This window comes from Desarmillaria tabescens, assembly GCF_030435595.1.
Source record: "Desarmillaria tabescens strain CCBAS 213 chromosome Unknown EV420scaffold_31, whole genome shotgun sequence".
Classification (NCBI taxonomy): Eukaryota; Fungi; Basidiomycota; class Agaricomycetes; order Agaricales; family Physalacriaceae; genus Desarmillaria; species Desarmillaria tabescens.
This window is the reverse complement of record NW_026848330.1, coordinates 28,285-40,542: the sequence shown is the minus strand read 5'-3', so window position 1 is coordinate 40,542 and position 12,258 is coordinate 28,285. Positions and strand designations below refer to the sequence as shown.

At 48.3% G+C, this 12,258-nt stretch overlaps 4 protein-coding genes and 1 non-coding gene across 5 annotated transcripts; 4 read left to right on the top strand and 1 right to left on the bottom strand.

Annotated features, from left to right (window-relative positions):
• Positions 1 to 260: 260 nt before the first annotated feature.
• EV420DRAFT_1645721 (peptidase M24, structural domain-containing protein) lies at positions 261 to 1,233 on the top strand (the record flags this gene model as incomplete). Its single annotated transcript, XM_060477817.1, has 7 exons — positions 261 to 345; positions 397 to 437; positions 495 to 604; positions 658 to 779; positions 834 to 1,002; positions 1,053 to 1,102; positions 1,151 to 1,233. The coding sequence occupies 7 exons, from the start codon at positions 261 to 263 to the stop codon at positions 1,231 to 1,233; spliced, it is 660 nt and encodes a 219-aa protein (XP_060327902.1).
• Positions 1,234 to 1,705: 472 nt separating this feature from the next.
• On the top strand, positions 1,706 to 5,279 carry EV420DRAFT_1630404 (P-loop containing nucleoside triphosphate hydrolase protein; the record flags this gene model as incomplete). The annotated part of the gene is made up of 10 exons (XM_060476116.1): positions 1,706 to 2,380; positions 2,509 to 2,997; positions 3,048 to 3,110; positions 3,159 to 3,590; positions 3,643 to 4,230; positions 4,285 to 4,562; positions 4,612 to 4,736; positions 4,788 to 4,893; positions 4,945 to 5,091; positions 5,116 to 5,279. Exons 1-10 carry the CDS (start codon positions 1,857 to 1,859, stop codon positions 5,277 to 5,279), a joined length of 2,916 nt encoding a protein of 971 aa, XP_060327901.1. The 5' UTR covers positions 1,706 to 1,856.
• Positions 5,280 to 6,278: 999 nt separating this feature from the next.
• Positions 6,279 to 8,011, top strand: EV420DRAFT_690326 (uncharacterized protein). Its single transcript, XM_060483095.1, has 10 exons — positions 6,279 to 6,614; positions 6,668 to 6,805; positions 6,861 to 6,911; positions 6,960 to 7,010; positions 7,061 to 7,150; positions 7,200 to 7,363; positions 7,415 to 7,588; positions 7,643 to 7,778; positions 7,835 to 7,856; positions 7,922 to 8,011. Coding segments are annotated over exons 1-10 (930 nt in total). The 5' UTR covers positions 6,279 to 6,512; the 3' UTR covers positions 7,924 to 8,011.
• A 28-nt stretch (positions 8,012 to 8,039) lies between these two features.
• Positions 8,040 to 10,439, bottom strand: EV420DRAFT_690281 (auxin efflux carrier). Its single transcript, XM_060483094.1, has 12 exons — positions 10,260 to 10,439; positions 10,131 to 10,209; positions 9,974 to 10,078; positions 9,806 to 9,923; positions 9,689 to 9,751; positions 8,873 to 9,637; positions 8,598 to 8,812; positions 8,503 to 8,546; positions 8,392 to 8,446; positions 8,322 to 8,340; positions 8,241 to 8,265; positions 8,040 to 8,185 (listed from the first exon to the last, which is right to left on the bottom strand). Exons 1-12 carry the CDS (start codon positions 10,313 to 10,315, stop codon positions 8,152 to 8,154), a joined length of 1,578 nt encoding a protein of 525 aa, XP_060327899.1. The 5' UTR covers positions 10,316 to 10,439; the 3' UTR covers positions 8,040 to 8,151.
• Positions 10,440 to 11,546: 1,107 nt separating this feature from the next.
• On the top strand, positions 11,547 to 11,636 carry EV420DRAFT_t183. Its single transcript has one exon. It is a non-coding gene; the product is annotated as a tRNA-Asp (tRNA).
• Positions 11,637 to 12,258: the final 622 nt, after the last annotated feature.

The window sequence follows — 12,258 nt, the reverse complement described above, 5'->3', positions numbered from 1 at the left end:
CGTGATGGTGCAGCTTTGGTGAAATACTTCTCCTGGCTCGAAGATCAGCTTAACCAAGGGAAGAAGCTGTCGGAGTGGGGTGCTGCAGGCAAACTGGAAAGTACCGAGCGTGAGTCGTCTTTATGTTGTGTAAAAGTGTTGGCTGATGATGTCAGTGAGCAAGGTTTATTCAAGGGTCTAAGCTTTCCTACAATCTCGTCGACCGGTGCCAATGCTGGTGAGGGCCGTGCATGCTTTTGTGGGCCAGAGAGTGACTGATTATGCCAACGATCATACACTATTCTCCGGATTCGAAGGATTCTGCCATTATTGATAAGGAAGAGGTCTACCTGTGCGATTCAGGAGGTATGTCTACATATTCATCCCGGTTCATTGTTCATTGTATCCATCGTGCAGCTCAATTCTTCAATGGTACGACCGACGTGACTCGAACATGGGTACGTGCTGTTCGTCTTGTACCAGCGTGCGAACTATTGCTGACGTCTTGCGCATAGCACTTTGGTACACCGAAGCCGGAGGAAATTCGTGCAAGCACTCGAGTTCTCCAGGGTCATATTGCGATCAATACTGCTGTATTCCCTAATGGCACAACTGGCTACATTATGTATGTCCCTGCCGAATACTTTCCGCCTTTGATAGATGCTCATTTACTTTTAGTGATTCATGGGCACGTCGAGCGCTGTGGCAAGACGGACTCGATTACAGACACGGTACCGGTCATGGAGTAGGCCACTTCCTCAATGTCCATGAAGGACCTCATGGTATTGGCACCCGCATCAGTTAGTTCCATATCTTCTGCGTTTAGGGTTTGAAATTGATGCGTTCGTGACCAGGTTTAAACGCGAATGCACTCAAGCCTGGCATGACGGTGTCGAATGAACCTGGTTACTATGCCGACGGGAAGTTTGGCATTCGGATAGAGAACATCGTATTGGTCAAGGAGGTTCAGACGCTAAATAATTTTGGTAATAAAGGATACCTGGGTTTTGAGCATGTCATGATGTAAGTTGGATTGGCCATTCTGTGTCTTCTGTCTGCTAATTGCCCCGTAGGTGTCCGATTCATAAGAAATTGGTGGATAAAACATTACTGACTGCAGAAGGTGCGACTTGTTGCAACGATATGATTTCCAGGTGCTGACTCGTCATAGAAATGAAATGGCTTAATGACTATCATGAAGTGTGGCAGAAGGTTTCGCCATTGTTGGAAGATGACAAGCGAGCTTTAGATTGATTGAAGCGGGAGTGTTCGCCCATATGATCGGAAAGTTAACGGAATGTATGTATTTTTACACGGGAATCTACGAGTGGTTTTTGTTCCTTGACTTCTTGGTGCTGGTCTTCTACTCTGTGGGACGTGCCGTTGAACAACTTTACGAGTTTCTTGATGAGAGTAATCAGATTCAATTCATGCTGCGGCCGAGGTGTTTCTGGTGCAATATCTGCGCTCTATTTTGGACAGTGCTGACCGACTACTTTCTTCTGCAGTTGATGCTCCAAACCTCGATATCCTTACTGAAGCCGACGAAGACTTATCCGGAGCTGCAACCTTCTTATTGCCTACGATCAATGATTAACGACCCAGAGAACTTAGAATGACGAGAGTCACAAGGGCTTGCCGGGATTTTAGCCTTTCTAATAATTTCACAGCGTCGCGGCTACCCCCAATCTCAATCTAATCGAACTTTTTTTTCTAGTCAACTTCCAGGAGCAAGTTCAACGTCTATTTCGGCTCGATGCTGCTGAGTCATCAACATTGTTACTACGCTTTGCCATTGTTTACATACACTGCGTCCATTGTCTTTTTCACCCACGAGGGTAGAGCGTGGTATCTGTGACTCTGCTCCTGCAATCACCATGGTTGCTGGATGGTGTTATGATTCCCTCTCTCCTAGCGGGTGCAGACAACCACCAGGGATGTGCAGGCTGCGCCATGACATTACCAAGTGCAGTTGCGGGCTCATTCTTTACACGTACACCTATGAAAGCCATATACGTGGCAAACGCCATCAGAAGATCCTTGCGGGGACCCAACCGCCTGTAGCTAGGCGGAGGAAGGGCGGCGGTCGAGCGAAGCAACCGTGCCCTCATTGTCGTCCTACTCGAGAATTTTGGGAGAACGAACTGCAGGCTCATGTTGCTACGCATACGGTCCAGGAACGACTGGAGACGGTGCTGGAGGATGCTCAGAGGAACAAGAATGGCATCACAGTGTCTAACCTAGAAGGTATCGATTTCGGAATTGTCGATGACGCTGAGCAGCAGCCAGCGACGGTCGTTGTACTGGTGCAAAGAACGGATCAAGATGATACGGGCGTGCTAATTTCCATGACAAAGTGCAGGATACTCTCTGCTCAGAAGCAGGACGATCATGGCGTAAAGTAAGTTTTTTTTGGTTATGTCATATCAGGGGATGGGTCGCTTTACTTGAAAGATTTTTTTTCGGTTTTTCGTTCGGTGTTTTTTTTTTTTTGGTGAAAAACGGGAACTTACGGTATGCTCTTGCCAGGTTTTCTGTCGCTGTGAGCCCAACGTCAAAATTCATTCGCTCGTTCCGACCTCACGAGGTCTCCATAACCTTTCATCCATCCTATGCCGGGCGTTTTGAAGATACCCTAGAACTGGTATTCTTCGATGTTTCCCAGCATCGCAGTTTTGTCATCCAGCGAAGGGTCTGTGCCACCGTCGGTGACCCTGCTGATCATGAACGGCTTGCGCCCAAAGCTCCCTATACCCAGCGGAAGCGACGTAACATCGAGTTAGACGGTCCCGTCAAACGGAGCCTTCGTCCTCCCACTTGGACTCCGACGAAATGGGTATACAAGCTTCCCCAATACAACGTTCCTAAGAACCTCGTCGAAACATTGTACACTCCGGAGGGATACTTGAAGAGGACCGCTTCACAGGATCTCAAGCGATTCATGCCTTCGTCGTTCACTACCGCTACGTATGCGCGGCACTTTCAGACACTCGTTTATTTAGAAGAGGAGCAGATGAGGTATGCTTCGACTTCAGTTGTCTGTATTTTCTACGCTCATCGTTTTACAGGCAAGATCTAGACGCCTATTCGATGGAAGGTGTAGAGATCAAAGCAAACTACCCCAGATACGAGTGAGTATCTCTGTTTCCCCTTTCTTTGTCCCTGCTAACCACGTCCAGACTTCAAGTAGAAGGGCTAGCTGAAGGCCGGCCCTCTGTTCTTGTTGGAGACTTCATTCTTGTTCGTCCCGTTGGACAGCCGGGCAAAGCCTGGTTTGAAGGACGGGTGCATAATGTGTCCATGTCGCACGTTAGTCTCCGCTTCAGTGACGAATTCAACACGTATCGCGGAACCAAATTTGATGTACGATTCGTCTTGAACCGTCTCCCCATCCGTCGAATGCACGATGCCTTGGTCAACAAGAACGACCCAGCTCGATTCCTGTTCCCCGGACCTGAACATTTGACGACGGCGCGACCGGTCACTTCGGCCATGTTGGAGGAGCTCGTGCCTCTAAACCGCGTCATTGGAAGGAATAGGGAACAATTAGAGACGGTAACGGCTATTGTACATCAACCGAAGGGGAGTGTGCCATTCATCGTGTTCGGACCGTAAGTACACTCTGTGGTATGCCACACAGTGTGATTGATATATCATGTTCAGTCCAGGTACAGGAAAGACGGTGACCATCGTCGAAGCTATAGAGCAGCTCCTCAGACGAGATCCCAATACCCGAATCCTGGCATGCACACCGAATAACTCCGCCGCCGACCTCATCACGCAGAAGCTGATGCACCTCGGTGCCACAGACGTATTCCGTATGAATTCAATGACTCGAAAGTTCGGTGACCTCCCCAAGACGCTTCACAAATTCTCCCGTATCAACGACAACCAAGCATTTGCGATGCCGACCCTAGAAGGTGTTCTCAAGTACCGAGTAGTCGTCTCGACGTGCATCTCTGCTGGCGCCCTGCACGGCTTGGGCGTGAAAGCCGGTCATTTTGCGTGCATCTTCATAGACGAGGCGGGTCAGGGGAAGGAACCCGAGATCATGATACCCATCAAGAGCCTTGCGAATAAACATACCAACGTAGTTTTGGCGGGAGACCTGAAGCAGTTGGGCCCTGTTGTCCATTCGAGGTTGGCGAGGGATCTGGGGTTGAAGGAGAGTTATTTGGCGCGGCTGATGCAAAGACCATGTTATGGTCTGTCTCCGTGGGATGGCGGTATCAGTGGAGGACTTGGTGTCATGTACGTGCTTCCTTGCCTTTTCGTTGCATAAACCCTCCTCATAGTCTTGTCTAGTATCAATCAGCTCGTCAAGAATTTCCGATCTCATCCTGATATTCTGGCATTCCCGAATGAACAGTTCTACGGGAACCAGCTTCAAGCTTGCGGTGATCCTTTGCTGACGAAGAGCCTGGAAAATTCGGATGAGCTCCCGACGAAGAAGTTCCCGATCGTCTTCCATTCTGTGGTCGGACGGGACCAGAGGGAGGAATCGTCGCCGTCGTTCTTCAATATTAGTGAAGCGACGCTCGTGAAGAAATACTGCTCATCGCTAATGGCCAAGAAGGGCATACGTAAGTACTTTTTCCTGAGGTGATTATCGCGTCAATAACATGATCATAGGTGCTGAGGATATTGCTGTCATTACCCCATACCATGCACAAAGGATGAAGATCCTCGATCTATTCTATCGAGATCCGAAGTTGAGAGATATTCGAGTCGGAAGTACCGAAGAGTTCCAAGGACAGGTAATCCAAATTTCATCTGCTTTTCACGAAAGTACTTATGCCAACCGATAGGAACGCCGAATCATCATTATGTCTACCGTTCGGAGTAATGCAGAGTTCATTACTTCAGACATTCGTCGGACCCTCGGCTTTGTTGCGAGTCCCCATCGGTTCAATGGTATGTCTCGTCCATCTAGCATTTATTCGTAGCATCTCATCCTGGCCTTAGTCGCCGTGACTCGTGCTCAAGCCCTTCTCGTCGTCATCGGCAACTCAGATGTGTTGGCCCTCGATCCTATATGGCGCTCATTCATGAATTACATCCATATCAAGGGCGGCTGGCGCGGACACCGGATTTCGTGGGATCCAAAGGCTAGTGTGGATGATTACGTTGAGGGAGTGAGGAGTAAGGCTGCTGGGGAGGCCGAAGAGACCATGGCGCGGTTGAAGGCTCTCATCGTAAGTGTGGGTGACGGCGGTGACGCCATTCCTCCCGCGGATACTGATGATGAGGAAATCGATGGAGGCCTCGGTGATGGATTAGTCCTGAGAGAGGAAGACTGAGCATGCAGCAGCAACACATGGTGTCCGTGCATTGATCTCTTGTAGCTGAATCCGTTTTATTTCTGCAATTTACCCCCCTAATGATGTAACCCGCAAATTTGAGAGAACGTCCATTGCTTGATGCAACATGATGATGGCCTGGTGCATTGAGCATGCCAACGAAGTTAAGGCAAATTTCTTACAGTGGCTGTCAAAAGGATTCGAGGTGCCTTAGGAATAAAATCCCCACCCTTAACTGTGGGATGTCTTGGTAAATGTGACTGGAGGGACGAACGATGATAGCAGTGCCACGTATAGACGCGTGCCCCCAGTTGCAAGTTCGCTGTTTTGGCATTGTGATGCTGACCGCAAGCGAGAGTTCAGACAATCTCGCTCGCTTCAAGCACCTTGTGTGTGATGGTATGTGTGTCAACTCTGTTACCAATGATTCAGGAAAGTCCGGCACTGAACGCCGCCAACCCACTTGGACGTGGTCATTTATGGTATTGGTTTCGTCCTTGTTCATTTAAAAAGACTTGGTTTGAAAGTAGAATACTATTGGTGGGGGCTTAGCCGGCACTGAAGGGAACCTGTCGGTCCGTATCGTTCCGGAACGAACTGCTTTCGTTCTTTGTCAAGGTGACCAATCAATCCAGTTTTCTAGTTTTCTTGTCTTTATCGATGCCGCAACACTCCCTGTGCCATTCACGCTCCACGCTTCAAGGCCCTAAACCCTCAGCAGTTCTTCATGCTGGAAATGCGCTAGAAGCATGGAACGGTTTTTAAAGAAAATTTCCCAGTCGTCTGAGCTTTGGCATGAGACCAATACGCGACGGCCTGGCACCTACAGGGCACCTCTAACTGCACAGTGACTGATTTCCGTGATATTCTCAGCATTCGATGATTGTTCCGCTTACCACTAATTGCACCGCTGATTTCGGGGCGCTCGGTATAAAAATATGATATAGTTCGCTCTGCCTAACTGTTTTCGTACTACTCTCTCCATGATGATTCCGCTGGTCGTGCTCTTACTGTTGTTATATCTTACTACTGTTCGCTATCTCAGGTATCAGCGCCTACATGCGGTGCAAGTCCGATTCGGATCCTGCGCCACGGCCCCCAGCCCTTCTGAAGCTCAGTCTATTCTACAAGAGACGCTGCTATACGACATGCCTTTTTGTACACGACTCGGAGCTCAGGTCGCCCTGCTCAAAACATACGGAATCGTGAGCTGCTATATACTTACACAGATGTATGTGCCCTTGGTATTCACTTCGACAGCCATCCATCTCGGAACTACTCCTGCACACTGGAGAATTTTCTACTGAACAAAAGCTCACAAAGAGGATAACTGATGTGAGTGACATTGGTTGCTCTTATATCTGAAGTTTCGAGCCATTTTTTCATAGACGGCACTTCTCATCTCGACTTTCATTTCATGCCCCTTGGAAGGGTCGTCAACGGCAGCAAAATCGACACCATGTCTAGCCCCAAGAGGCAATATTGCACTTGCCAGAATGAATTGGCTTCATCGACGTTACAAGATCGTGAGCGTGGCTGCCTATCAAGAAGTCTAATTTCAGTCTTTGACGAGTTTTACAGTCAAACGATGATTTACTGTACACCCTGTCTCTTTTCGTTTTGGAGCCCATGGTTTGATCTCAAATTCGTGCCGTTGCTTGCGGCTCATGGTTTTCTCAGCGTCTGGTGGCGCGTTATGACTGGCGCCCCTTCAGCGACGAGGAGGCGGAGGTAAGATGTCTTTTGTCTACTCTTTATGACTCTCATATGTGTGCCGGAAGTGCAATTTTCTGATGTGGAAGGACATTGGCCGACGAATGAGCATCAAAGACATTCCAGAGACCCTCAAGGAACTGGAAGAATGGAGTAAAGTCGGTCTATTTCCACTATCAGAATCACTGATTCAGATGGTCATCGTAGGAATATGAAACTGCGTACATGGTGCCATCCGAGAGCAGTCATTGGCTAGCTATTATGGCACTGGGTTACATCGGAAAACGAGTACCGAATATACCCGGTGCGCGATCTTTGGTGCGAAGTCTATTCATATGCATGATGGACGATCAACTACGAATGGCCGTGGGGTGAGGACTTTGAAGAATGCTAGTCCCTCGTATCTCTGAGCGTTGTTCCAGGCTTCCGGCACAGCCGAAATATGCACACCTTTTTCTTAGAATGATTTTTGGGTTTAGGGCTTTCATCACCAGGCACTGCAAACTTCCACGATTCAAGCCTCACGGGTATATTGTTATCAAGGATCCACCACATAGTACAGGATCAGATGGACTCATACGTCTTCATACAATTGTGTGAGAATTCATCTTTTTATTATCAACTTGAATATTTGTGAACTGTCTTAACAGCCGGAGACATCATCCTTGGTATTATCCTGCCCCAAAGGGATGGCGCTTCTTCTGCGATTGGTTTCTTGGCTTCACAAGCGGAGACACCTATCCCGGTCCGGCGTTCAAGTCGGAGGGATATCGCTTGGAAGAACTGGTTTGTTTTCACTTGTTACGCATCAAGCGACTGGTTACTAAGAATCTATTTCGCAGGGACCAACCCGGTTCGAACATTGTACGTTCCCGTATCTGATGTTTCCTTCATTTTTTTATAGAAGCCTTTTCTGGATGGACATGAAGAAGTGATGGCAGAAGCAGAAGAACTTTACGGAGCGCCAATTGAAAAACCTTGGTCCCGTTGATTCTCCTCTGCGACTCCGAGTCTTATGCTCAGTCTTTTGACATCACCTGTGTAATCTATTAAACGTGAAAAAATGCTGTATACGCTAACGAGACTGTATACAAGTAGAAGTTTGTCTATATGTCTAGTGGGTAGGTCCTAAATAAACACGCCCGGTCGGTTCCAGAATCTATAGGAGTGAAAGCGCTATTGCAGTTATAGTTCTATGAGCAGTAATCAAATTAGACCAAGTCGGTTGAAATTTGGAGCACAACTCACGCAGTTGAAATAAACATGAAGATGTCTATGGGTCGCTCATTTTAGCACGACAACGGTGGCTCGAAAGTGGAAGGAACTCACATTGTAACAATAGGAAAGCCTGAAATGAACTATTTCAGCAAATGAGACGAAAGAATAAGGGAAGGCTCACTGATAGTGTGTCTAGATCATGATCCTTCGCGTACAGTTGTGTTACAATCAGTTGACTATCACGGAGGATGATCAGCATCGTCTCTCAAAGCCCCTCAGAAAATATACTTACTTCACAGCTGACGGTGTTCCGCTCAACAGCATAGCAACAAAACGCTGCGCATTATGGTATTAGTAACGGTCATATGTAAAGAAAACATCACCTGCCTCGACCAGCGCGTCTTTGGGTATGACACCACGGTGTGTTAGCACCTGGGTAAGAAGTATACCAATCACCGGGAGCAAAGCCAGTTTGCAGAACGACACCCAAAACATCGCAGGTAACGGCATTTTACTGAATGGACGCGGGATCTTCATGCGCGCAAACGAAGCACCCAATAAGATCAGAGCCATTGGAACAGTAATGTTTCCGACGAACTCGGCTATACACGAAGGTAGCTGTTAGAGCAGGAAGAAGACGGCGATACAAAGGGGGTGCTTGCCTGTATTGATGATGAACGTCAATGGTGGATTCCCATCCGGACCGTGATAGTAAGGACCGCCGTCGACTTCCACGAACAGCGCTTTGAGTTGCGGGATGAGCGAGACTGGAATGGCGATATACATGCTCATCGTGATGGGTGTGAACAGACTCGACAAAGGTTTGAAGGTTCTTCGCAAGAAAGGAGGAAAGAGGGATGTGAAACGACCAGGTTTCTCTTCCTCCTCGTCCTCTGCAAACCCATGTTCTTGTGCGCCCGTTACTGATGAGCTCTTCAGACTCTGTACAGCGGTGTCCGGAAGCTCTTTCAAGGAAGACTGGGACGCATTCGGCGCTGGAAGTAATGAGCCTGCCCGCGGACGAGTACTAACACCAGCAGAAGGTCGTCTCGGTCGAGGAGAATTGGCGGATAACCTCGAGGCCCTGCGTGCAAGCTGTATCTCAGGGTCGGTCTCCATCTCTCCGAGGTCATTTTCAGGTTGCTTTCCCATGGCGACTGATAGTACCTTTTCCTTACCCGAGTCTGCTTCCTTCTCGTCGTCAGCCTTCTCACAATCAGAATTCTTCGGTTGGGCAAGGAGCTTTTCCTCCCGTAAACGCAGGAAGAAGGCAGCTATGGGCTTTTCGCGCCAGCTGACATGAACGTTGGCTTCGTCGCCTTGAGGTACACCTGGAGCGTAGTCCCAGGCAAGCGTGTTCGCCGCGCCGCCAATCCACATGATAATGTTGTACGCAAGAATAAAGATTGAAACGTACGACACGCCAACTAGGTACAGAAGGTCAGATCCTACGCAAGTGGAAATGGGAAATTCCATACGTTGTGGGTCTGTATCAGGATCGAAAGGCTTTTGCTCTGTGACAGTGAGAACCACAGCCGTGGCTAGAAAGACCTCGATTCAATGCAAGACAAGAGAAAGATACTCGACGGACGTACGCAAGTTTCCCCAGTTACTCATAGCTGTTGCCATCAAGATCCCAGCCCAAAAATTTCGCGGAACATAACAGAACTCGCGGATGAACGCGCCGAATAAGAGTCCCAAGGCCATGTAGACCTGAAGATGCGACTCAGAGCGAGCGAATGAAATTACAAATGACTACTCACAAAGGCGACCAAGAAAAGTGGACCCATGGCCGACACGTTTTGCTTGTTGAAGGCAGGGACGATATTCGAGAAGAGCAGGCCAGGCAGCGCGACGTTCATTGTTACCTGTTCTTGAAATTGAGACGAAGCAGTGGGAACACACATAACAGTGTCGCACCTGGGAGGTTCCTCTAGACGCAGCGGACGTGAAGAAACCTTTTCTCGTCAGCCAAAACCCGAAGAAGATGGTGAGGAACCTGGTTAACACTTCTCAGCCAGAAACATGTGTAGTAAAATGACTCCTTACATCTTCAGCAAGGGCATGACGCCCGAATAGATGAGAAAACCTGCAGAATAACCCATTACTACCAACGGTAACAAAGGGTGGTCGTTCTTTATCGAGTTCCGTTCAGATATACCCTCCTCTGCTGCTTTAAGTTCCGATTTCCGAATATCTTCCGAGTCAGAGTAATTGTCGTAAAGAAAAGCTGGCGTCCTCTTCGGTTTCTCGACACATAGGCTCGAAAAATCGGCGGTTAAGGGGTAAAGAGCGTAACTAGATCATGAGTTACGTGGACGGAGTAAACAAACGCTGTACTGCAGGCATGAGCTCTAACATGAGTGGTGGTTGCGGGAAATCTTTGAACAAAAATATTTGAAATTGATAACATGTCGGACCGTCCGTTCCGTCAGGGTGGTTTCGGCCGACACGCTCAGTTCGGACCTCCGAGTGAAAAGGATGCGATGTGATTGGGACACCAGGCAGAGGCGAGTCCCGACAATGGATCTCGATACGTCCTGGCCAAGTATTTTGCGCATACAAGGGCAGTTGACTTTACTTGTATCCGCCATCAATATCGAAAGAAGAGAAGGTTTAGTGAGAGTACGGTAAGGTTACTTGTGCCACGCCACATTAATTGCGCTGAGGGAAAGTTTTCCCGGGTCCGAATGCTGGCCGAAGTGCCTGGCGCCTGCTGGGGGCAGGTAGGTAAACTTTGATGACGCACTTAGATTATAGAGTCGGACTACACCCATGGAATCGACCGGCAATGATTCCATGCACCGCCCTTGTGGCATCATGAAGCAACAACTTTTCAGGTCGCCATGTGTTCGATGCTTGAGGCCGGAGAAGGAAGCGACACCTGCGGAATATGAGATAATGGTCTCTCACCACCCGGTGTCTATATCGCAAGGATAAGTGGTAGTGCCTGCCGTGTCCATTCCCTCGTTGCTGCTAAGTTTAACAAACCACGAGGTGACCACGTAGTATGTATGATTCACGTCTAGGACGAGGACAAGAATGAATAGGACCTTTAAGCCTGAGCCAGATTCCAGTCCAGCGATGAAAGATGAAGTGTGAGGAACGATTGTGTGGATGCCATAGCGCCATCTCTCAGTCTACGTGTGCTTGATACATTGTCTCCGTATTCTTCAATAGCGCCTTCTAGTCCAAAGAAATCGACGATTTTGACTCACGTAAATTAGACAGGTTTGTGACGGAAGCTGACGAAAGAAGGGATGGATGAAATTGATGGCCGATTCTGGTGGGCAGGCTAAACCATGTACTTAATGGTTATTAATAGTAGCATAAATGTCTCTGATAGTATATCGGTTAGTACACGCGCCTGTCATTGCATTGGCTGAAAATACGCGCGAAAGCTGGGTTCGACTCCCAGTCAGAGAGTCTGTTCGTTCTTGAATAGAGATATTTTTGAGCCCCTTCCGCATTCTACCAATTTCCGATTCCTGAGTTTTTATTATTAATTCTGACTTTTTAGTTGACTTCAGGTAAGTAGTTCTTGGTGTCAAACAGATGTCCAATGCTCCGGGTTCAAGCGCACACAGCAAGTCAGTTTATGTAAACATGAAGCCCACTTCAACGGTTCAGATTTAAGATGCCGGATATCCGAAACGGGGAACGTGTCCTTGGCGCGGCCTTCTTCATTTGGAACGACGGCTCATGTTCACTCTCGCGTTTATGACTTCCTGTGTATTCTCTTCTGTTGAAGACTTGAAAATTCTTTACTCGATCAACAAAACGTCGACAGCACGTTTGTCAGACTCGGAGTTGGATCCCAATGAGTTCCAACATCGATAGCGCCACAAGAGACCGCCGGAAGCGATACCAACCCTGGGCCTTATGCGGTGGCCTTATCACTTGTCTTTGTAGATGACTCGGATATCATTGATTCCGGGCTGCAGAGATCTGGATCTGGATTTGTTTGGGTGGCACAAACACCGCTGAAGTTATAAAAGGCGCATGGCTTCTTGGTTTTGACTTTCGAATTCCTTTCTCTCTGCTACCA